Source organism: Anopheles funestus, chromosome 2RL (genome assembly GCF_943734845.2).
Source record: "Anopheles funestus chromosome 2RL, idAnoFuneDA-416_04, whole genome shotgun sequence".
Taxonomy (NCBI): Eukaryota; Metazoa; Arthropoda; class Insecta; order Diptera; family Culicidae; genus Anopheles; species Anopheles funestus.
In genome coordinates, this window is record NC_064598.1 from 75,244,946 (window position 1) to 75,268,889 (window position 23,944).

The 23,944-nt window shown below is 44.7% G+C and overlaps 1 protein-coding gene across 10 annotated transcripts in view; it reads right to left on the reverse strand.

Moving 5' to 3' along the window:
* Window positions 1–840: 840 nt before the first annotated feature.
* Window positions 841–23,944, reverse strand: part of LOC125761105 (uncharacterized) — a 61,358-nt gene continuing 38,254 nt past the window's right edge. For 6 of the 10 annotated variants that reach the window (XM_049421945.1, XM_049421948.1, XM_049421950.1 and 3 more), the window contains 14 exons: window positions 20,448–23,899; window positions 20,273–20,360; window positions 19,885–20,038; window positions 19,478–19,811; window positions 19,085–19,174; window positions 16,811–17,017; window positions 15,666–15,775; window positions 14,787–14,965; window positions 13,406–13,909; window positions 12,767–12,942; window positions 10,120–12,668; window positions 9,454–10,047; window positions 8,774–9,035; window positions 841–8,697 (listed from right to left, as the gene is read on the reverse strand). In XM_049421945.1, the coding sequence (XP_049277902.1) occupies window positions 3,309–8,697; window positions 8,774–9,035; window positions 9,454–10,047; window positions 10,120–12,668; window positions 12,767–12,942; window positions 13,406–13,909; window positions 14,787–14,965; window positions 15,666–15,775; window positions 16,811–17,017; window positions 19,085–19,174; window positions 19,478–19,811; window positions 19,885–20,038; window positions 20,273–20,360; window positions 20,448–23,899 (14,088 nt within the window). In that variant the 3' untranslated portion in view covers window positions 841–3,308. The remainder of the gene's footprint in view (window positions 8,698–8,773; window positions 9,036–9,453; window positions 10,048–10,119; window positions 12,669–12,766; window positions 12,943–13,405; window positions 13,910–14,786; window positions 14,966–15,665; window positions 15,776–16,810; window positions 17,018–19,084; window positions 19,175–19,477; window positions 19,812–19,884; window positions 20,039–20,272; window positions 20,361–20,447; window positions 23,900–23,944) is intronic. The other 4 variants (XM_049421952.1, XM_049421951.1, XM_049421953.1 and 1 more) reach the window with 4 other exon arrangements.

A 23,944-nucleotide genomic window follows, 5' to 3' on the forward strand; every position in this document is an offset into this window, starting at 1 on the left:
ACGTTCACCAACACCATCATAGATTTTTATCGTCGTCCTGCTCTTTGCTACGGCGAAGTTTCTTCCATCTCACGATTCGAGCAAATTTTTACCCTTCACACCCCCTCGGGCCTATATTTCGCTTGACAATTTCTACTTGGGATGCAAGACAAAATCAAAGTGTTTTGTTCTATGTCGTGTTTGTCTGGTTTGTTCTATACAGGTTGACAGAGCACCTCCATATGATTGCTTGGATTTGTTCTTGTGGTTTTGTCTGGTTTGTCTTGTTCGAGAAGTGACAGCGCGCTGCCGTATACGACGAACGACAAATACAAACGTATGGAGCTGTATGAAGGTGCTCTGTCAAATCCTGTAAAACATGATCACACATCTGTCGTTATACAAATCAATTTGTTTTTTCTATAAACCTCGTAAAACTTGTCGTAGGCACATCTTTCAAAACGTGCATCTTGGTTGTCAAAACAGAACAAATTTTTGCAGCAGAAATTAAATGGACACAAGTTGTCCAATGCGCATCATTTTTAACTGAATTTTAATTAAAGCGGCCATTCTAACAAGTTTAGGCAATGGAACTCAGATTTGAGGACGCTTTATTGTTGGTTTTGTACGTTTGATGATTTGATGTTTTTCTTCTTATTATTACGGTTTGACGTCCCTTCTCTGTTTGACAGTTTGTGTGACGACAAATCCTAGAGCACCCATAAAACTTGTCGTTGTCGTTCGTCGTATACGACAAATCCCAGAGCAGCGCCTAAACGGTCTGGCCGTGTCAAGGTGAATAGCTGTTTCATCTAGAGAAATTTCTTTCTGTTTGCAACACAATAGCTTACAACATTAGAATCACATTTTCGCTCAGATTTATTATCACTTTCCTTCAAACCAAACAATCGTCATACCATCCATACCATCATTCACACGATGTTGTTTTGCATCCTGTAAACACACACACACACACTCCCTACTATCTGTCCTCATCCCCGCTTGCATTCCATTCCCTACTATCTTATTATCTCATGTTTTTTTTGGGGATGAAAACTGCCATATATCAAAGACGTTACCTTTTTTTCTTTTGTTGTTTTGTTTGCATTTGAATAAAGAGTAAGTTTTGTTATTAACGTTTTTGTGTGTGTTTCTTGTTTTTTTGTTTTCTTTTAAATCCGTTTACTAAGGTTGATTTCTTCCATTATGTTTCGCTTTTTTTGCTTGTTTCTTTGTTTCATATTTCTTCTTTTCATTTCAGACCTACAACATACACACAAACATCATTTTTCGCTTTCCTTTTGCTTTTAAGTCTTAATAAAAACGTCGTAAAGTGCTGTTTGCATGTTTGTTTGTTTTTTTCCTATTTACTTTATAATTTACCCTCCTTCCCTATCGTTCTTCCACAGAACCACCAGCTCAACCGTGGTTCCGGTTTGACTATATTACCTGTCAAACACACAAGGGAAGCTGAGGATGAGCTAAAGAGAGTGTGTCTCAGGTATGTATTTCTATGTACAATTACGGTCCATCGTTCTTTTCCCTCGCTCTTTACATTACGCAACCACACCTTCGATCCATTCGCCTACTAAGTAAGCCAACAGTAGCAGCAGCAGCAACAAAGATGGGGAAAAGCACAACATCCTTGTGATATCAATGAACTTCTTAACCTCCCCATCTTCCATAATGCAATATGTGTATTGTGTGTATGTGGATACTTTTCGCAATGGATTGCCTTTTCATTTTTCTATTTACTCCCCTTTACACACCACTCCTCTCTCTCTCTCTCTCTTCTCCCTTCCACCACACGATCGTTCACTCTACCGGCGGTTATGTTATATAACTATACACTACTCTAATTGAATAATGAGTCTAAAAACAGAGAATAATGTCAAAAATAAATAATTATATAATTATTATTTAAATTGTTTGTATGTTCTTTCGCCATGATCCAATAATAAAAAAAAATCGTGGAAACAAATATCTAAACCCCACCTTTTGTTTGGGGCAGTTGAATTCGTAAGTGGCTTTTCTTCTTCTCTTCCAATAGTGGAAGCTCTCTGTATCTCTCTCGCTCTCTTGTTTCCTTTTTTATCTATCCCTCTAGACCTTACTGTCATTTAATTCATTTTCACTTCCTTCTACTCATTTTCCCCGCTCCTACAGCCGCCCACACCCTTTTTACTGTGTGTCCACCCTGTGTTACTGTGGTTTACTAAAGTCTAGCTTACTTTGATTATACATAACGACGCCGTACCTGCATCTATTCTGTTGCTTTGTTTTTTTTTTTAGTGGTAGTTTTTCTATTGTACACATTTTCTTTTGATTTGACCGGATTATTTTGTAAACGAATTCACATGTCCGGTCCATTTGTTTTTGTTCTTCTTTACACGGGATGTTGTTGGGAGAGAGAAAACAAATTGTTACACTATTATTTCCCGCCCACCAATGTTGTAATAAACTTTCAAATCATCTGCATTGTGTATGCGTCGTCCAAAATCTGCTCACTGCTTGATTATGTTGCTGTTGGGACATATTGAAAGGTGTTTTTCAATATCAACGATTCTCTTTACGCTTGTACCATCGTCTCGCGAAGCTCAAAAACAAACTCTTAGAACATTCTACCTTATTTATGGTCCTGTCGCGGCTGACAAAGCGGCATCCCACAAGCCGAGATGCACGACACAACGGAAGTACACCTTTACTAAAACCGCTCGCCGTCACCCGCTGGAGCATAAATAGGCTTTCATGTACGTTACTAATTCCTGTACAAGTCTCACAATTCGTTACACAATTACTACACTTCTGATTCCACTGTTCCTTCCGCCCACAAAATGGAAGGAACGCGGACATTAGTGCCGAATGGTTAACACTCAAATACACTAACACAAGCAATACACAAGATCCCTATCAACAACTTACACACACATACGCACACACACTTTCCCTAGAGTGCGTTTAAAACACACCAACGAGCGCGGTTTTAGATCTTCTAGCTGAGCACAAAGTTTTCCCTTAACGTGTATGACACACGGAGGTGTGCTGTGTGTCTTGGCCTGTTTTTGTAATATCAGTACATGTCCCTCACTCTTAATACACTAGTGTTTCTACATTCTATAACTGATCTTTCGCTTCGCTGCTCTCTCTCTTTCTCTCGCTCTCCCCCCTAAATGAACAAGAGGTTCGAGAGTTCCGTTTTTTTTTTTTGCTACCTTACTGCATCACGCTCACTGTGTCCGTCCGTTCCCGAACTACACACATCTCCCCGTCTACATCTCTATCTTCTACTACTAACACTACATTTATAAGCGTCATTTATTCATTTTTAGTCAAATCGGTTGATCATCCTTATCCGAGTCGTTCTGGTCCTTGCCACCGCCCGTACCACTGCCGGAAAGGTTCAGCGAACCTGTACTGCTGTCCGAGAAGGTACCACCCGCTGCGGCAGCAGCTGCAGCTGCTGCGGCCGCTTTCGCTTCCGCTGCCATCCGTGCAGCAGCTGCTGCTGCCTGCCGTCCGGCACTGGATCGCAGTTCTCGCTTTCGTTCCGGTACACCGATCGTCGATTCCAGATCCTCCCCACTACGAGGCCGTTTGCTGCGCGTCGTTCTTCGACCGGCGCTGCCACCGGACGGTGTGTTGACCGATGCCGCCAGTGCAGAGGAGGATGAGCCTGCCAACGATAACGGTGCGCTTGACTCACAACCACTGGAATTGGCCGCGTCCGTACTGGACCGGGTGGATTTGCGGGCCGAGGACGCCAGGGGTGCCGTTTCGGGGATGGATTTTTCCGATTCCGAACGATTCGCTTCGTCCTCGGCGCCCGAGATAGCCCCACTGTCCAACAGCTGATTGTGGTGTGAAGATTGATGACGGCGTGATGTGCGACGCCGATCGTCATCCTGGTGGTGATGCGAGGATGACGATCCGCCTACTCCGGCTGTCTCGTGATCGGATTCGGAAGTTCCTGCCGTAGACTTGTCACCGCCACCTCCGATCATCATCATTTCGTGATCCTCGTAAGATGATCCTGCTGCATCGGAACGAGCATGTTGTTGCAGATGGTCTGCCATGTTGCTTGTACTGGAAGGTGGCCTTTCGTCACGCCCTCGTTTCGTCGACTCGTCATGACTAAGATCCATTTCGTGCCGTTGATGGTGATGATCGGCAGGAACCGGCGTTGTGCGCACATGTTCCTTATCCACATCGTCCGCCATTTCGTGACTTTCCTCACGGCGGCGCTTGACACTTGCGTGACGATCCAACATCATCAACCCTCTATCCTCCTCTTCCTTACTATGGCCGACAGACGATGACGTGTGGTCGGGCGCATCATCTCCTCCAGCACCTGCTGCACTGCTGTTGTGTTCTGGTTGCTGATAGTGTTTTTGCTTCTGCTCAGCAACTGCAGCTGCTGCAGCTGCAGCAGACGCTAAAATTCGCTGCTGCTCAATCAACCGCTGCGCCTCTTGAGCTTCATGTACCTTCTTCAGATGTTCCTGCTGGAGCAGCTTTTGCTTTTGCTTCAGCAACATGATCTGCTTCTGTGGATCTACTTCCTCGTCGTTCAGCACACCACCGCTTGATTTCGACAGCTTTGAAGGAGCAATCAAATCCTCGAGATCCATATCGTGGTTACCTCCACTGCCACCGCTACCTCCACCACCACCTACACTACTTGGCGTGTTGCTACCACCTTCAACCGCTGACGGTGCAACAGCGGCTATAGCTGCCGCAGCAGTATTCGTGGAACTTGAGGCGCTTGTTGATCCGCCACCGGAAGATAGGTTCTGTGGATTTCCTCCAGCTAGAGCCGACAGCGATAGTGTTGCGCCGAGCAAGCTGTTACTGCTGCTCGCGGATGATGAGGTTCCAGCTCCACCCGGTGGAGTCGCCAACGAGACGGAGAGACCGGCCGCGGCCGCACGACTGAGGTCTGCCGCGATGCTACTTTCTACCGCCGATCGTAAGCTTCGGTCGGCGGATCGTTCTAACCGTTCTGCTGCCATAGCGGCTGCAGCCGCTGCTACAGCACGTTCATCCCTATCGCGCCGTTCTAGTCGCTCCAGCCGATCACGTTCATGGCGCTCATGCCGTTCACTTCGTTCTCGCTCCCGTTCCCTTTCCCGCTCACGATGATGATGATCGCGCTCGCGCTCGCGCTGTTCCAACATTCCACTGCTCGACGATGACGACGAGCTCGACAGGGCCGGACTCTTAGCGCTAAGGTTCAACGAAGAAGATGATCCTGTACCGGGCAATGGAGAAGGCGCCAAAGAGATCGTGGTTTGTGAGGGAAGAGATGCAGCAATACTGGCCGCCGCAACCGGTGTTAGCGTGACCTTATCCAAACCCAACAGAGCGGCGGCCGAAGATTCCGATGCCGAACTAGAAGCCGCGGCGGCGCTAGAACGACTCGAACGCGATGATGACGATTTCATTTCGTCATGTGCTCCTGCTCCCATCAGAAGTGCTTTCGCATCGAGCTTGGCTAGATGGTGCTGCAGTTGTGCCGCTTCCTGACGCGCTCGTTTCGATTCCGAAACGGACTGCGTTGATGAGGATGACGATGATGAGGTCGGAATGAGCGAAATTGCTGGACCTACGCCAAGGCTGCGAGCAAGCAGCTCGATCGGGTTCTTGCTTAGCTGCTCGAAGGCATCCTTCAGATCCTGGTGCTCGCGTGCTTTCTTCGCCGATGATGGCGAGGACGATCGGCCACCCGATCCGCTTGATCCTGCCCCGCCGCTACCACCGGCCGATGCTGACAGAGCGTGCGCGGCCATACCAGCAAACAGCGCCTGGCTAAACTCGGGCGGTATCGGTAACTGCATGTCCTTAGATGACATTGCTGCCATCGCTGCGGCTGCAGCTGCCGCTTGTGCCGATGCAGATGCGGAACTACTGCTGCCACCGCCCTTCGATGACGATGAAGATGAATGTGACGAGGATGGCATTTTGCTCGTGGCACTAAATGCCGCCTGCATTGCCGCCAAATCAGCCGGGAATCCGCCGGCCGTAAGCGTTTCCAGGATCTTACGTCGCTCACGTTCAAGCTTCTCCAGCGCCTGCTTGTTCGCTTGCTGTGCAGCCGCACTCTCCCGAGCCCGTTGCTTCTCCGAGGCGCTTGATGAGCTTCCACCACGACCGCTTCCAGAACCGCTGCCTTGTCCAGCTGCGGCCGCAGCAGCCGCTGCGGCTGCAGCTGATATGTCCAATCCGGCGGATCGCGTGAGCGATTCTAGTAGGTGTGTATCGTGCGGTAACAGCAGCTGCTGAAGTTGTGCCGCTTCACGGGCGGCTTGTTGGTGTACGGCTGCTACCGCCGCAGCTTGCTGTTGCTGTTGTTGCTGCTGCTGACTTAAACTTGACGAACCACGCCCCTTTCCACTGCTACCGGGTGAGGATGCCGACTGAGAGGAACTACCCCCACCAGATCCCATACCTCCGCCACGGGAATTTTGCTTGTTCGATTGTGACTGTCTGGAGGTGGTCGTCGACGAGGACGTGCCCGTAGTGCTACCACTTACACCTGGCAATCCGTATGGATTTAGGCCTCCCAACCCAAGCGGCGTATATAGCAAGCTCGGGTTGGGGAAGAAGAATGGGAACTGGCTGTTGGCTGCAGCTGCTGCAGCAGCCGCCGCAGCGGCCGCTTGTTGTTGCTGATTTTTCGAGGACGATCCACTTCCCTGTTGTCCGGATCCGCCCGAAGAAGACGTTCCGGCACCATCATTCACTGCGGACGATTGTGACGTGGACGATTTTCCGCGAGATTTGCTTCCAGTGTTTCCACCCTTTGTTGGTGTACCTCCACCAGCAGCAGCGGCTGCTGCTGCTGCGGCACCGAGAGCCGCCGTTGGATCTAGACCCGCAGCAGCCATCATGGCGGCAAGACTTTGGGCGTCCATTCCACCGCCTGCCCCAGACAGTCCACCCAGTCCAGCCAGATTCGAGAAGAGATTCATGTTGCCCAAATTGCCAAGCCCACCGAGCCCGGCTAGACCCGGCATGCCACCGAACGGCATCAGGAGAGGATTATTCTTAGGATCGAAGCTACCCAAACCCGGAATGCTGGAGAGCAGATTGGCATTTAATCCGGCCAGTCCCGGGAACTGCATGTTGACGGCAGCGGCCGCAGCCGCGGCTGCAGCATTGTTACTGCTCTGGGAGTGTTTCTTCGACGACGAGGACGACGCAGAACCGGAGGACTGCTGTTGACCACTTCCAGCACCTGAAGAACCGTACTGGTTCGCGGCAGCGGCTGCAGCCGCATTTGCTGCCCGCATCTGCTTCGCTGTGGAACCACCGTCGGAACCCTTCGATGACGACATTGTCGCTGGTCCACCGGGAAGCGTTATGGATTCTGCCCACTTTGGATCAATCTCGTACGCCGGATTGTCAGCCAACCATTGCGTTAACCGCTTCAATTGCGGTGCCTTGTTGCCTGTCAACCGTTTGCCATTGATTTTGTTTATTACGGCGACATACTCGTCCCCGGTCAAGTTCTTCCAATTGAACGCCATCGGATTGCTATCAGCCTGTTGTTGTTGTTGTTGCTGCTGCTGCTGCTGTTGTTGTTGCTGCTGCTGCTGTTGTTGCTGGTGATGATGTTGTTGCTGCTGCTGTTGTTGCTGCTGTTGAAGGCTGTTGGCGGATCCTCGCGTTGAACGAGAACTCGACCCACCGCCTCCCTGTGGTGAATTTTGCGCCGATGAGCTGCCGCCACCTCTCGAGCGAGACCGCGAAAGGTAATCCATACCCATCGCTTGCTCGGTTAAGGCGGCCGTTTGTTCGGCGAGCCATTTGTTTACCTTGGCATCATGTGCACTACCATACTGACCCAGCTTCGAGCTTAATTCGGCCGCCTGCTTCATCTCAGCGAACATAGCTTCGTACGCTTTACGCTGAGGTGAGTTGGCCGGTAGCGATTGAATTAGTTTCTGTTGCTGTTTCAGGAACGACTGCTGTTCGACCTGAGCGGCCTGGGCAAACAGTGCGTTCAGGCTATCCTTGGTCGACATTGCGCCACCCATACCGGACAGACCTTGCAGCGCAGCTTGCATACTAGCTGCTGCCACTGCCGCATTATTTCCACTGCTTGACGAAGATCCACCACCGACACCGGAAGATCCCTGACTGCCTCTAGGATTGCCCGGAACGCTCGTAACGGTGATGGTGAATGGTTTCTGTGGCGGTTGTTGGCTGACGGATGTCGGGGCACTCGCAGGAGTAACCGAAACCGATGGCGGTATCTGCGGTTTCTTCATAGAACTACCGGAGAAGCTTCCACCCGGCGGTGTCGGATCGCCGAAAATCGTTTTATGCTCCTTTGCTGCAGAAAGACCAAGCACAATCTCGTCTAGCTTTCGTCTCTTCTTCTCCTTACCGAGCGGTGGCTCTTCGATCGGTACGCTCACGTTGTTCTTCTTCATCAGCTTAGACAGCATGTCGTTCAACTTGCCCTTGCCAGCAGCAGCTGCAGCAGCCACTGCAGCCGATGGCGATTGCTGATGTTGGTGGCCTAGCATCATGCTAGATGTTGGTCCACTAGCGCTCGTAATGCTGATACCGCTTGGAAGTTGATTGCTGGAGGATTTTTTGTTCTTTCCAATCGAAAAGTCCTGCACCTCGCTGAGATCCATTGGGCCACCGCTTCCTCCCATACCACTGCTGCTTTTTATCATATCAGCAATATTCACTTTGGGTAAACTGTAGCTGTAAAAATGAAATGGAAGATCCATATGAGTTACATTGCAATCGCAAACATTTCTGGAGCATTCTGAAAACTTACCTCGAAGACAAATCGATTGGTGTCAGCGTACTGGAAGTGCCAGGAATGAGAGTCGGCTTCGGATAGGACATCTGGTTCCGCGGACCATGCTGATGCGCAGGCGGAGGCTGCAATACATTCGAGTTTGCACTATTCGAACCTCCTCGCGCATTGCTTCTGCTGCTAACCACTTCCTGCACATCATCGTCATTCCACTGCAGACCACTTCCAGCACCGCTGTTTGATGTTGCTGTGTGTGAAGGCTGCGCTTTTCCAGTTGGAACTGCAAACAAAAAGCATTGAAATAGTTAAATATTGAAATCAACAGCGTTTAGCTAAATTTTATTAATATTAGTAATAATGATTTTATAATTATTTTTAAAAAAAGCATCATTTTGTACTAAAAGCAAACATTTGGGAAATATTTAGGTTCTTAAAAATCCGCATAAAAGCAATGCGGAAAAAGATATAAATGGTTGTGATCCCGCAGGTCTTAAATGTATAAACTACTGATCCTAGAATGTTGGATGCACCAACACAAACAAAGCAAAAAATTACTTGGATTTAAAATAATAAAAAGCGTATCTAGCATAACACTAGAATAAAAAATTGATTTATCTCATATTATTGTTTGATTAATTGTTAGCAGCAAGCAATATTAGCAATTAAATAATCATTTCACACGGGAAATCAATCATTACCTGGACTCTGTGTATTATTCAGTAGCGCATGCAATTTCGCTCGCTCGGTTTCAACATCGATAGCAATGTGGCGTTTGCGTTTCTTACTTGCAGGCTGTACTGTCACGCCAGCAGCGGCTGCGGCTGCCGCATGTGCAGCGGCGGCATGCGCTGCCGCGGCCACCGACATAGACTGATGGTTCATCGCCGCCGAAGACGATGATGCCGCTCCAAGAACGCTACTGCCAGTGCTAATACTTCCTCCGGCAGATGGCATACCACCGACGCCACCGGACTGTTGCTGTATTGCCGCAGCCTGATTGCTGATCTGCTTTGCATTCTGATGATCGGTAGTGATCGTAATTACATCCGGTGTGCTGGATGCTGACCGGCGCACCTCATCGTTCACTGGAATGATGCGCTTGATCGTTTCGTACAGTGGAATGTCTAAGTCGATACCCAGACAGCCCGTGTATGCCGAATACGATTTGCCCACCGGCCACTCGCCATGCTCGACGCAGTAGATGATATGACCAACACGGCGCTCTAGCGCAAAATCACGGAACCATTTAACGATCATCGATGTATCGATCATGCTGGCGAACTTGCTCATATCTGTAGAAAAAAAGGAACAATTGGAATATAGAACCGATTACATGTAAGTGTACACACACGCAAAATACATACTCTTCAAATCTTCCTTGGTAAGGCTGTTATCCAGCTGCTTTAATTTCATCAGCGGCTGGAACACTTCCAAATCAGGGAATCGCGCCTTTAGTGCAGCGGTCTGCTGTGTGCAACGTTCCTCATCGGTAAGATTTACAACTGCTTTCACTTCGATTGGTTTCTTCTCCTCCACGATGATAACGTCGGGCGATGGTGAACGAGCAGCAGGCTGTTTAATTGCCTCTACTGTCTTGGCGTCCGCCGGTGCAACAACATCTTCACTAGGCTTTTCAGTTTCAACAACTTCAGCCGTTACTTCCGTTTCTTGTTTAACTGGCTTTTCTGCGGTATTGTCAACAGTCTTTTCAGCTTCCAGTTCAATATCCTTCACAGTTTCCTTTGCTTTATCAGGCTCTTGCTCAGATATCTTCTCGTGGTCGTTAACTGAGGTCGTACCATCGTTAGTGTCCTTAGCGGGTGACGAACGAACAGCTGGTTCCTCCAGTTCGGTTGTTTCAACGTTTGTTTCTGACACAGCAGAAGAATCTGCAACCTTTTCAGCCTTTTCTTTCAATTGGTCCTTGTCGAGGGCTGGCTCTTCTAATGGGGTTTCCTTCACTACATCCACAGATTCGGTGGTGACGCTTGCTCCTTCTTCGACGGTTCCTTCTTGCTTAGTTTCCTCGACATTTGCTTCCTTCTCTTTATTTTCTGCCAAAACCTTTGACGAATCCACTTCTGTATCCATTTTCGGAGACTCTGGTGCGACAGCTTCGGATTTCTTTTCATCATCCGTCTTGTTCGAATTTCCGGGTGAAGCCGGCTCGGATGTTGTAACAGCTTCCATGGGTTGAACATCTTGCTCCTTTTGCACTTCCTGCTGCTGCGGAACCTCAGTCTTTTCGTCTATCTTTTCGACAACCGTCGGCTGTTCATCAACCTCCATTGCCTCATTTCCTTCCGGTGCAGGGACAGCAACAGTATCGGATTCTTTCTTTGCCAATTCATCACTATCAGCAGTTGATACGTCGTTAGTATCCATCTTTTCCGTCACTGGTTCCTTCTCCTCTTCCTTCTTCTCCTCCTTTGTTTCTGTCTCTTCTTTGTCTTCCTTGTCCTTGACAGAATCCTTGCTTGTATCGGCAGATTCTTCAGGTTCCTTCGCTACGGCAGCTGCTACTTCAGAGTTTGTCGGTTCCGTTTCCTTGGACGGTACTTCGGTTGTTTCCTTATCCTCAGTGCTAGCAGCATCGACGTCCATTTTACTATCATCACTAGAGACAAGCTCCTGCTGTAGTTTTTCACTTCCGTTTTCTGGCGATACTACTAATTCTTTCTCAGTTTCTGCCGGAACTTCCTTATTGATCTTCTCACTTTCGTCTTCATTCTTTGCCTCCACTTCTTTGTCATCCGTGGTATTAGCGTTTGCGTCATCCGGTTTCTTTTCCTCGGTTGCTTTAGTCGCATCATCATCTACTGGTAATGTTTCCTTAACGGATTCATCCACTTTTACTTCTTCACTCATCTCAGCATCGCTATTGAGCTTGATGGGAGAATCTGACGATGGGGCAGCACCTTCATTTGCCGGTACATCATCGACAGCTTCCTTTTCTGATACGTTCTGACATACTCCAGTCTCAGTTGAACTTTCCTTCTCTACCGTCTCCTCTTCAACCGACACCTTTTTAGGAGCATCTTTCTCAACGGTTTCGTTTTCCGTTTCCATTTTTTGTTCTTTGGATATCTCAGAATTTTCCGGTAAAGTGGATTCCTCCTTTGGACTTTCCGTAGTTGTTAAAGTTTCTCTTACGGTACTGGCAACTGATGTAGTGACTTCTGTCGGCGGTTTAGCCGTAGGAGCAGCATCTATCGTTTCCGGCGCTTCATCGACTTCCTTCTTGACAGGTGAAACAGGAGCGACTAGCTCTACCTTCGGCAATGCATCCGAAACAGTCTTTTCTCCATCAACTTCCATTGTAGTAACGGGTACGATGCTATCCTTTTCCTTTTTGACGGGCATATCGGATTGTACAACAGTAGCAACCTTCTCAGATGATGCCGCTACTTCCGATGTTGCATTAGCAGCTGCATCAGCCTTAGCCGCTGCAGCTTCGGCTTGCATTTTCAGCAGCTGTTGATTTTGCAACTGAATTTGCATCTCTAACTGTTGCAAATATTTTTTAGCCGATTCATAAAATGGAAATTCGGAGTCCGCTAGAATTAACTGTTCCGATCGATAGATACCGTACTTCAGGACGGCTCGCAATAGTTCTCGATCATGTCGCCCAGGTATCCACCAGTCAGGCGTGTCGAGGTTATTTTCGCACAGACGAATGTTTTCTTCCAGCTTGGGATGTTTCACTATCTGACGCGCCTTCGACAACAACTCCAACCGATCCAGAATCAACTTGGCATGATCTTCCGTCACATCATCAACCAGACCTTCGAGTCCTTTCTCGTCATCGCTTAGCTTTACACCAGCTTGCCTTTTGCACATGGCAATGAACACCTTGTAAAAGTCGCTCAAATTTTCGTCCGTTTTCTTATCCAACTTGGCGAACACTTTAAACCTGCAAGCGAGAGAAACACATTGATTTTATGACGCAACAGATACAACCCAGATATGGAACAACAAACGAGCCGAAAAAAATAAAAAAAAAACACTTACCGACTCCAGTCAGGTGTAGGGACGGTGGTGTTGGGTTGCAGATCGATACCATAGCCTGTGAGGACACGAATAAATTCATTTTCTTCACGACGGGTCCATCTCTTTGGTATCTGATCCAACCTAACACGCTCACGTTCGCGCATAACCTGTTCGTTTTTCTCGCGGCGTTCCATTTTCTAAAAAAAAGTGTATATTTTACATTAGATCTTGTGAATCATACCTTCTTCGATTGATAAACTTTGCTACTCTAAACCGTAGTTCTCGTTCCAATACTATCCTACGTATCTACAACACAAAATAATAATCCTCACTAATGACACACTCTAATCGTTGTAAACGCGTTACTAGTGTTTTCCCAACATAAAAACGTTAAAAAATACTGCCCATATCCAAAACTAAAACATTTCTACGTAGAAAATCGATATCACTTATAAAGAAATATTGGCGAAAGTGTGACTAAGAATAATATTATGTTATTGTTTCGCATATTATTCTAAAGTTTTGGCCTGAAATTAAACCTCTTCGTAATCTGACATTGGAAAAATCAAATCAATTTTTGTGCACCCCAACATTAAAAAGCGCGAAAAAAATAAATTAGATTGAAGCGAAAGAACACTTTATAAAATACTCAATACTAACCAAATACATTGCTAGTTTCTGAAGATCTATATTCGCCAGCTGATTTGGATCGGCCGGATTCAGGCCGAGACCTAGACTGAGCATCAGGCTGAAGTCTGCTGCCGTCGGCATGCCAGCGGTAGGTGCTTGCAGACCACCAGAGCCACTGTTACCGCTCGTTGAAGGTAGTGGCTGCTGCTGCTGTACACCTTTACCCTGTGGAACTCCGGTGGATCCTAGAGCAAGACCTCCGGTGCTCGCACCAGTAGTTCCAACGGCACCTAACGGACCAGTCGCGGAGGGATGATTTAACCCTACCACCATTGGTGAACCACTGGAACCGACAATCTGACCCGCTACCTGTTGCTGCTGCTGTTGCTGCAATGTTGTCATTTGTCCTTGCTGTACTTGTTGCTGCGAAGGCGTTATGATCATTGGGCCAGGTGTTGTCGACGGTGTTGATGGTGATGAAGACGTTTGTCCAGAAAGGGTTGGAGTACCCGGTGGAGGAACTATCGTCTGTAGCTGCATGGAATCGGTGGACAGCGTTGGTTGTGAGTTTGGAAATTTTAAAAAAACCAAATGATACCATTGCAGGCAAAGTAATTACAACAAATCCAATCGATGATGCATCCGAAGGAAGGTGGGGTGGTTCGTGTTTGAGGGAGAAATATACATAAAATAATGTATGTAATTTGTATAAAATCCTTTGCTTATTCAAATGCAAAGTGACAGGTAAGCGGCTTCAAATGGTTGTTAGATGCAATGAAAACATGAGGAAAAAGTGTAAAATGACAATAGATGCAAAACAATAACCTGACAGTACGTATTCATATGCGAAAAGTGGATAAATGATAATAGTATTGTAACGAAAAATGAAGTAAAGTGTCACGTAAAATATCGAACATTTCCTTCTCTTAAACGATATTGGACTAAACAGTTTCATTAATAAACATATAGATGCTATTCTCTGCTACTGTACTGAGTGTGTCGATGTGCAATAAAATACAAATGATAAAAAATACACAAAAATAATAGAAACAGTGACAAAAGAATGATTTGTGATTCTGTAGAATAAAACTTTAACCTAATTCAAAATATTCAAGATAAAAACATTACATAGCTACAGTTACACAACGAAAAAACGATGAAACACGACAAAAGTCAACGATTCAATTTAAAAACAAACAAATAACATACAAATAAATAAAAATAAAGACGATTTCTGATGTTTGATAAGGAAACAAATGTGGTTCGTTTTTCATGCAGGTTACTCTATATACTAAACAAGTGCATAAAATGAAATGATAGTGATACACATGGCAAGACATTTAGGATCATGTGTTTCATTGATCGACAGAGAATGGCTGTCAACATAAATGATGTGCACAATTTGTCTTACCTTCGCCTTTTGCTGCTGTTTCAGTTCTTCCTTCTTGTAGTTGCGCTGATACGATGTGATGACGCGCCGCAATCGTGTGTTCAGATCCTGCATTGATGGCCAGGCCAGCTCCGGATTCATATCCGATGGGGCAGGCGTCGGTGCTGCACTAGCCGTACCAACTGTGGATTCTTCATCATCTAAATTAGTATTTGTTATAACAAAAGGGGGCAATTGTTAGGATAAATCAAATCTACAGTCTAATAACTTGCTGTTTTAACTCTACGTGATGAAGATGGGATATGAGTGATACGATAGTGACTGATGGATGGAAGATGTGCTGGTGTATGTACATTATGGAGCGCGAAATTAAATCTTTTTTTTAATTAAAAGGCAAATTCATTGTTGGAAAAATGTATTACGACATTATTACAATGATGTTCTCATCGATAGCGATGTCTTATACGGAGAGTATATGACATATACTGTAAAATAACTAGTAATTGCTTTATTCTACGCGGTGGAATCGTTGCAGAAGCAAAATCACAACAAACGTCTCGTAAAAAGTTGAATGCCCATTAAACCACTCCCCAATCAATTAAATATCTTTAATGCGCCGTTATGAATCAAAGTAAAATGTGCAAACTTAAAAATTTAAGGTGCATTCCGTAAACAATAACCCGTTTTGAATCAATCACCAAATAATATAACAAAATAATTGATATAATTCTTTTTTTTACATCAACCAACCGGCAAAAAACTACCAAAGGAACATTAAAGACACTAAAAAACGGGACAAATCTAAAGGTATCGTTTCTATAAAGTTAAATTTCTAAATCGGGAAATGGACTAATGGGGATGAAATATGAATATATGACGGCGGATTGAGTGTACACTTACCATCCTTCGATTCAATACCGACGGATGCTGACCGGGTCGTTTCCGATGGAACACCATCTTCCGGGTCTTCTTCATTGTCACCGAGCTTTGAATTTGCATCATCATCATTTCTGTGAAAGGTAAAAAGAGGTGCGCTATTTTAGTTTAATTCATTGAACAATTACACATAATAAATTATACAAATGATAGCACCCTTTACTGCAACAACATAGAAAGTACAACATAAGACCCGATTCATGGTAATGCAGATATAGCTTTCCAGTGAGTGTGAAAGGTACAGTTTGATTGAGTTGATATTAACTATGATAATGCTTTGCTGGCTGTGAAGGGTGTAATGTTGTGATATACTTTAAATGCTAGTTTCCAAACTTATTATGATCTTGAAATTTTACTGTGTTAAATGAAGGAACACATTTCAAACACCTTGTCAGTGGAAATAAATGGAATGGTGAATATGTATACAAGCGGAAGGATTGCATTAATTTGATACAATGTAAACACACATGAAAACTCGACGATAACGCAATGAAATCATTTTCGATCTTCGGTGAATCCATGTGGTGACAGCAAATGTATATTTGGAGCACTCAAACTTTTGTATTTAATAAATCGAAACAAGATCCTCGAAGAGAATGTGTTTAAAACGATTGTCTCTGGTTGTCTCGCTCCGTCGGTAGGTGTGGAAACACACATCAACACGATAGAGAAACTATTATGGAGAAGATCACATAAACAGGAAACATACAAATCACATATACAACGAAACTTTACATTAAATAGTGTGGAAAAGCTTAACAAAGTTACAGTTTTCTTCAAGTAAGATGGATCGACACTATAATGTAGGAAAGAAACGAAACGCTTTATAGAAAGAGCAGCTATCAAATAGCTGCACATTTAGAAAAAAGTAAAAAAAATGAAAAGGAAAGACACGCAGCTGTTTAAATAGTTCGCAAAACGAAAACAAATTAAATAGAATCAGAGATATAATTTTAAGATGAGAACAAAATTTACACAGCACAAATAATTTGTACTTTTTTGTTGAACTAAAGAAAGAAATACACATTTACAGACTAACATAAACAAGAGAAAAAGAGGGAGAGTAAAAAGTAGTAGAACAGGATAAGAAAATAGTAACGAGAACTTACTCTTTCACAATCGTTGCCTCTTCGATGGTGCCGTCACCGGGACCGCAGTGGCTCTGGAAGCAGAGCATAGGATCCGCCCGCATCCCACGGTAGTTTTCGCAGCCATGTTTGTACGTTCCCACCAACAAACTTCGATCGCAACAATTTGGATTCCACCATGAGCACGGCAGCTGATCGGGCGTAGGCGGTGGCCGAATTGGGAGATCGCTACAGACGGTAACACAATGGATAGTCGGACGTAGCACACACGATAACAACGTGCACATATACGCAACGCACGCGCCAACACACAAATGGTGGCCATGTGAAGGAGGGATGGATGGCGAAGTGCAACGTAAGAAAAAACGTAAATAATTTGCTTATAATCATGGGGTGGTATAATACAAGAGTATACAAAAACAAGGGCGAAGGACGTTGCAGAATGCTTCCATCGGGTAATTGTAGTAGATAAGGAGGGGAAAATCATAGACAGGGGAACGTCGGTATTTCGGAGGCCAAAAAAAGGAAGAGGGATATTTTATAACGCATCGCGAGATAATTCAAGCAAAGGGATATGTGTAAATGCTAGCAAAAACAACAATCGCCAATTGTTTAGCGACTAGTAACTAAATTTAACTGATACATTTTCAAACAAACTAAATTGATTTTTTTTTTTGCTCTCTCGGCATATTTCTAAGTAACAGAAATGAATCCAAAATAAAAACAAAGTTAAATTTTGTGTTGCTTTCTAATTAGAACATTTTTAAGACATCCTCCTTCGAAGTTTTTGTAGCAATTTTGTGTGTTTTTTAATATTTTTTTTTGCCTTTTCTTTTCACGCCTCGATTTGCCATGTTCCGTTTGCTCAATAGTGGAGTTTTTCGATTATCATATTGTTTTTAAATAAACAGTTGATTTGCTTTTTAGCAACATCTAAGTATCTATTATCACACACGCACATACATACATGTAGAGACCATCAAAAGTAGTCTACATTCACACACACACATGTCGATTGAAAGAAAACGTATTAATTGAACATTACCCTTTAATAGTAGTCCCACGATATGGCACAACTTGTACGTTTGAAATATATGCTCTGCGGCATCATCCAGCTTAGTCAGGTACGCTTAGTCACGTACATTATTCAAAATGTCTTATTCAAACAATGAATAAAAATTTATCAAAACAGGAAGGATGGAAAAAGTAAGGTTTTGTACAGACATTAAGCTCTATGCGCGGTTTTATTTTTGTTTGTACAACAATTGCCATTCATTAAACAATGCAGGTCATTTTTGAAAATGATTGTAGAGCATAAAAAAACTTCTGTACAAAACCTAACAATGCAATAGAGGAAAGCAAACATACATATCGAAACTGACAATCTCGAAAGTACAGTAAGATATTGGAAATCTTATCAATACAATTTAATTTGACACAAACCTAATATCTTATACCAATCATCAGATAAATAAACATCAAACAGTTAGAAACAAACAACATTTAGATTGGTAAAAAAAAGTTTGTATAAAACAAAACACGACATTATTAAAGAAGATGTTGCAAAATGTCTAGAAAATGCACACTTTTTTTGTAAGTAAAAAACAAACACCTTCAAAAGACGACTGCGAAACGGTATAATAAGAAATTGTGAAAAAAAATCATTTCGTTTTATACTCAAACCAAACTAGGTATTTGAGATATAGGTACAAGAAAAACGAAAAAAATATCATCGCGTGTCATAACCACGGAGGAAGTAGAGAAAATCAAACCACACACGAAATATAGTAACAAAAAAATCAAGAATATCAAATCAAGTTTGCCAAGACCATCTGCGATAACAAATGTGCATGGACTGTGAGTAACATACGAGTGTCAGAATATGGATGAGCGAAAATTAGGTACAATTATTTACTTATCGCGTGGATGATGATGGATTAGCAAACATGGAACTGTAAATTTAGTAGGGGTTGCTTAAGCTGCAGCATCTTCGATACGTGGTAATATATGATGGAATGAGTATTTCGCATTACAAACATAGCGGTAACATGAACATATCCTTAATAAACGTGAAAGTGTGAAGGTGGAAAAGGGATTCTGCTCTTTTAGGCCTCAAAACCACATAAGTTCGAATTCGACGTATGCATTAACGAACAGTATAGAAAAAGGATCACAGGCAATGTGTGAAGGTGTTAATAGGAAGATGAACAAGAAATTGACGGATAGAAGGATAAGAGACAGGGAATAGAAAGCACCAAAAACGATCGCCCTTTGACAACTAACAGACAAATATACCTGGCATTGGCACCTTCGTTGATTTGATTCACTAAATCGCCAAGCACCTCGTGCTTTATGTAGTACAACATACGAACGCGTAGCAGCACCCTAGAACACGAAAAAACGACACAAAAAAGAGAACGAAGTAAAGAAATATATTAGTAAAACGTGTCTTGTGCGATTTTGCTCTTCCCGCCCGCATGTTTAGTTATGTTTGGTATCATCTTGAACACCCCATCGCCGTTACAGTACAATAATGGTAAAGAGCAAACGGAGAAAACGGCGACAGATCGGATGAAGATGAAGCCAAATGGCGTAGCACCCGATGCCGTCGACAAAAGTGCGGCGAAGCGAAAAAGCATCGAAACATTTGCGCGCGCCTACGCGTCTGTTTCTTCACACTCTTCTCACTTGTTTGCGTGTCTGGTAAGATGCTTCTTGTAGTTGATGTCGAGCAGTGTCTCGGTATCGTATTTTTCGTCCTTGCTCCAGTGGTGTGGATCGGATACGGGTGTCGTTGTGCCGCCAGTGTCCGAGCCTGATTTGGCCGATTTTTCCGCTTTCGTGCCGGATGAGTTCGAAGATGCATCTTCATTCGCGTCGGCCGTTCCGCTGCACTGAGGAGCAGGTGTGGTCGATCCAGCCGGCTGAGCTATTATAGGAGAACCACCACCATTGCTTCCCGTGCCAGCAGAATTAGACGCTTCGCGTTTCGGTGTGGTACATGCGGAAGATGATTTCCGTCCTAAAAGGGGAAATCGAACAAATATCAATGAGGGTGTTTGATTAAATTCATTAGAAGAGAAGCTTATTGTTACCTTTGGCATTGCGTCCTCTAGGCACCAAATTGTGCAGACCGCTGTGATTGCGTGCGATTTCACGCTGCTCTCCACCTTCGTTAGGCGTTATCAAGTCCCAAATGAAGTTTTTAATTTTCTCATCACCCTGATATCGCTCCAAGCAGTACAAAAGCTATAAATAGACAAAGAGTAACATATTTAATAAGTAATTCATTATTTCCGCATGCAACGTTTTTTTTTTTGAAACAATTGTCTAAATTCAGTTTTTATTGTGAGAAGTTCAATAGTGTTTTACTCAGCGAAAACCTAAAGTTTCCTCAATATTAGCATAGCAGTCATCATTATAAATAAGATTTTTTTACAGGAAGACTAAATTGTACAGAAACACATTAAAAAATACACTTACAATCACACGAGCACAATCCTCAACGTCTTGCTCTCGCCAGCCACGCTTGAACTGTCCCTGTTCGAGTATTTCTGTCCAACGCGCCCAACTGTGAAGGAAAATTTTGAGAACAAAATATAAAATTAACAAACCAGTTTCACTTGCTCATTGCTATCTTGATTAATCTATAACATACCCGTGCGATAGCAATCCCTTCTCCACCTTGAAACACTCCGACCGTGCCCAATTGCCGTAGGAAACTTCATCAGCGCCGAGAACCGCGAGCGTTTCTCGATCACGCGGTACATAATCGTCGTGCTGCATCTGTTGCTGCAGTTTTTTACGTTCCTTAGCACCGCGCGTGCGTTTGCTGCGAGTTTTCAATCCTATACCACCCTCTTCACCATCGCTGCCCTGTTCGCCGGACGATTCGTCGGAAATGTCCATCACGCCATCATCGTGCCCATAACGCTTAATCTGCGTACGACGTCGTGGTTCCGCAATGACCAGATCTTCCGTTTCGTCCTTCTCGCACGCGGTCGGATCAATTTCCGCCTTTTTAGCCCATTTGTTCCAGAAGTCGGGATCGTCTATATTGATGTCACTGCGATTAGCCGAAGCAGCAAAGGATGCCTTCGAGAAGGTTGAACCCTTTTCGCTTTCCATCGTAATAACTTGTGTACGTCGCAACAGAATCGAATCGATGTCCTCCTCGCAGAACTTATCACCCGCATCATCATCCATCACGGCACCGTATGCGCCTTTCTTAAGCAGATCTTCGATCTCCTTCTTCGATAGCTGCCGCTGTGTACCATCCTTGTTTTGACCCGTGTTCATGCTCTGCAGAACGGCTTTATCCAAACCAAGCTTAAGCGATGCTTTGTCGAACATCTCTCGCTCGTACGTGTTGCGACAGAGCAACCGATAGATCTTGACCATCTTCTGTTGTCCAATGCGATGACATCTTGCCTGTGCCTGTAGATCGTTCTGTGGATTCCAGTCACTATCGTAGATGATGACCGTATCGGCTGCGGTCAAGTTAATACCCAAACCGCCTGCTTTCGTGCAAAGCAAAAATACAAATCGATCGGAATCCGGTTTGGAATATCGATCGATAGCAGCTTGCCGCAAGTTACCCCGAATGCGCCCATCGATACGTTCGAACGGATACTTCTTGTACATCAGATAATCCTCCAGAATATCTAGACAGCGAACCATCTGACTGAAAATTAATACACGGTGCCCATTGGCCCGCAGCTTTGGCAACAGTTTATCAATCAGTACCATTTTACCTGATGATACGATCAAATTTTTGTAATAAGACTCTGCGTCCTCGCCATGCTGCTGTCGGTAATCGTATTGGATCTGATCTTCCGCCCCATTCAGCAGGTACGGATGAATGCAACATTTTCGCAACTCCATCATTGTGTTCATCAAGTTTGGAATGTTTGCTGATGTTGTACCCTTCATGAGGAACGAGAAGTTTTGCTCCAGTATACCTCGATAGTACTTTTTCTGGATATTTGTCAGCTCGACCTCGACGATCGTTTCCTCTTTCGGTGCTAATGATTTCTCCACATCATCCTTCAGACGGCGCAACATCATTGGCTTTAGCAGTGCTTGCAGTTTCAGTACCTCACTCTCCGTTTTAAGACTGCCAAACTCGCGCAGGAACTCTTCGCTGCACGCAAACTGGCTCGGCTCGAGGAAATTCAACAACGAGAACAGTTCGTTTACATTGTTCTGGAGCGGTGTACCCGAAAGCAATACACGATGTTCGAGATTTAACTGCCGTAAACCCTCCAGTAGCTTACAGTTTCTGTTCTTCAAACGATGTGCCTCATCAATCACACAAGCACGCCACGTAAAGTTCTTTAGATCCTGATAATCCGTCACTATCATTTCAAACGTTGTGATTAACACATTAAACTTGGTAATGTCACGGATTAACTTGCCCGTCTCGGTACGATAGTACACTTCATAGTCTTGTATCATCTGCCGACTCGTCGCCGATCCGTGGTAAACGATCACATTCATCTCCGTCCAACCTTCGAATTCGCGCTGCCAGTTAGGAATGGTCGACAATGGGGCAATTACCAGGAATGGACCGCGAATTCCGTACTCGTACACGGAATTGACAAACGTGAGACTCTGGATCGTCTTACCCAGCCCCATCTCATCGGCCAAAATACAGTTGTTGCCCTTGTACCATGAGTAACGCAACCAGTTCAAACCTTCCAACTGATAGGGACGCAATTTGTTGCCACCCTTGTACGTAGGTGACTCTGGGAGTGCCTTCCACTGGTCCGGATGCGGCCGTTTCTTAGTCTTCCATTCGCTCTTGGGAGGAATCTTATTAAACTTATAGTACTGCTCGATCTTCAGCTGATCGACGTCATCCTCCAGTTCCCAGGTGCTGTCTTCGTACGGCAAACTCTTCCACTTCACCAGGTAGTGCTTCACGGTTTTGCCCTCATCGTCGACCAGCTCTGACACATCCAACACGCGATCAACCTCAACAAAGTCAGGATTGAAAGGTTCTTCATCCAGGCTCTCGAAGATGTTTAGTTGCTGTTGTTGCTTCATAAGGAAACGCTTGATTTTGTTTCCCACACGCTTGTCACCTTTCAGCAGCTCATCTTCGGTACGCCAATCGCAGTGCAAGTAGGAAAAGTTACGATACTTAACGAAGTATTCTTCCACGTCGATAAACACAGGTTCTGGCTTCTTTTCCTCTTCCGTTACTGCACTTTCCTGTTCCTCTTTTTTGACTACATCCGAGTTCTTATCAGTAACAGCTTCAGGTTCTTCGGAACCTTCCTCCTTCTTAACTACTTCCTCAGTGTTTAGTTTTTCTTCATCCTTCTTTTCGCTACTAGCGGATACTTCGTTCTCTTCCATCTTTTCAACACTTTCACCGCTGTCCTCTTGCTGCTTCGTTGGCTCTTTGTTAGCTTCAGCTTGTTCAGAAGCTTGTTCTTGCGATGGCTCTTCGCCATTCGACTGAGTAGAACTTTTATCTTCCACCGTACCTGTGGTGTCCTCAGTAACAGCAGTTTTAGGAGGCTCTTCGTCAATCTCCATATTTTCCTTCACAACATCTGCAGACTCTTTTTCCTGTTGTTCATTTTCTGCTGTAGTTGTTTTATCTGTGATCTCTTCCGAAGGACCATGTTTTTCAGCCGGTGTCACTGCATCCTGTTGTTCGTCCGTTTCCATTTTTTCATCTGCTTTGGAAAGCTCAACTGCAGGTTCATTCTGTTCATTTTCAGAATTCTTGTCAGTAGTTGCGAGATCAGCGGTGTCTTTCTCTGCATCAGCTTTGCTTTCTACATCCGTTTCCATTGCAGTAGTTGTAGTTGTGTTTTCTTTATCTTCGCTTTCCTTGACCTCGGCATCGCCCGTTTCTTCCTTTTCTTTTTCTTTGTCATTCTCAGCAAGATCTTTACTTTCTTCTTTGACCTCTGCATCTGTGGTGGTTGCTTCATTACCTTCAACCATTGCCTCCTCCTCCTTGGGTTCGCTCTTCACCCCTTCAGTGGAAACTCCCTCAACGGGTTCAGGAGTTTTTTCCTTCGGTGGGGGCGGCGGAGGATCTGGTTTCAACTCTCGCCTACCCTTGCGAACTGCGAGCACGTATTGCACCACCTACAAAATACATTATACGCATTAATAAAATAGAGTTCCGTGAAT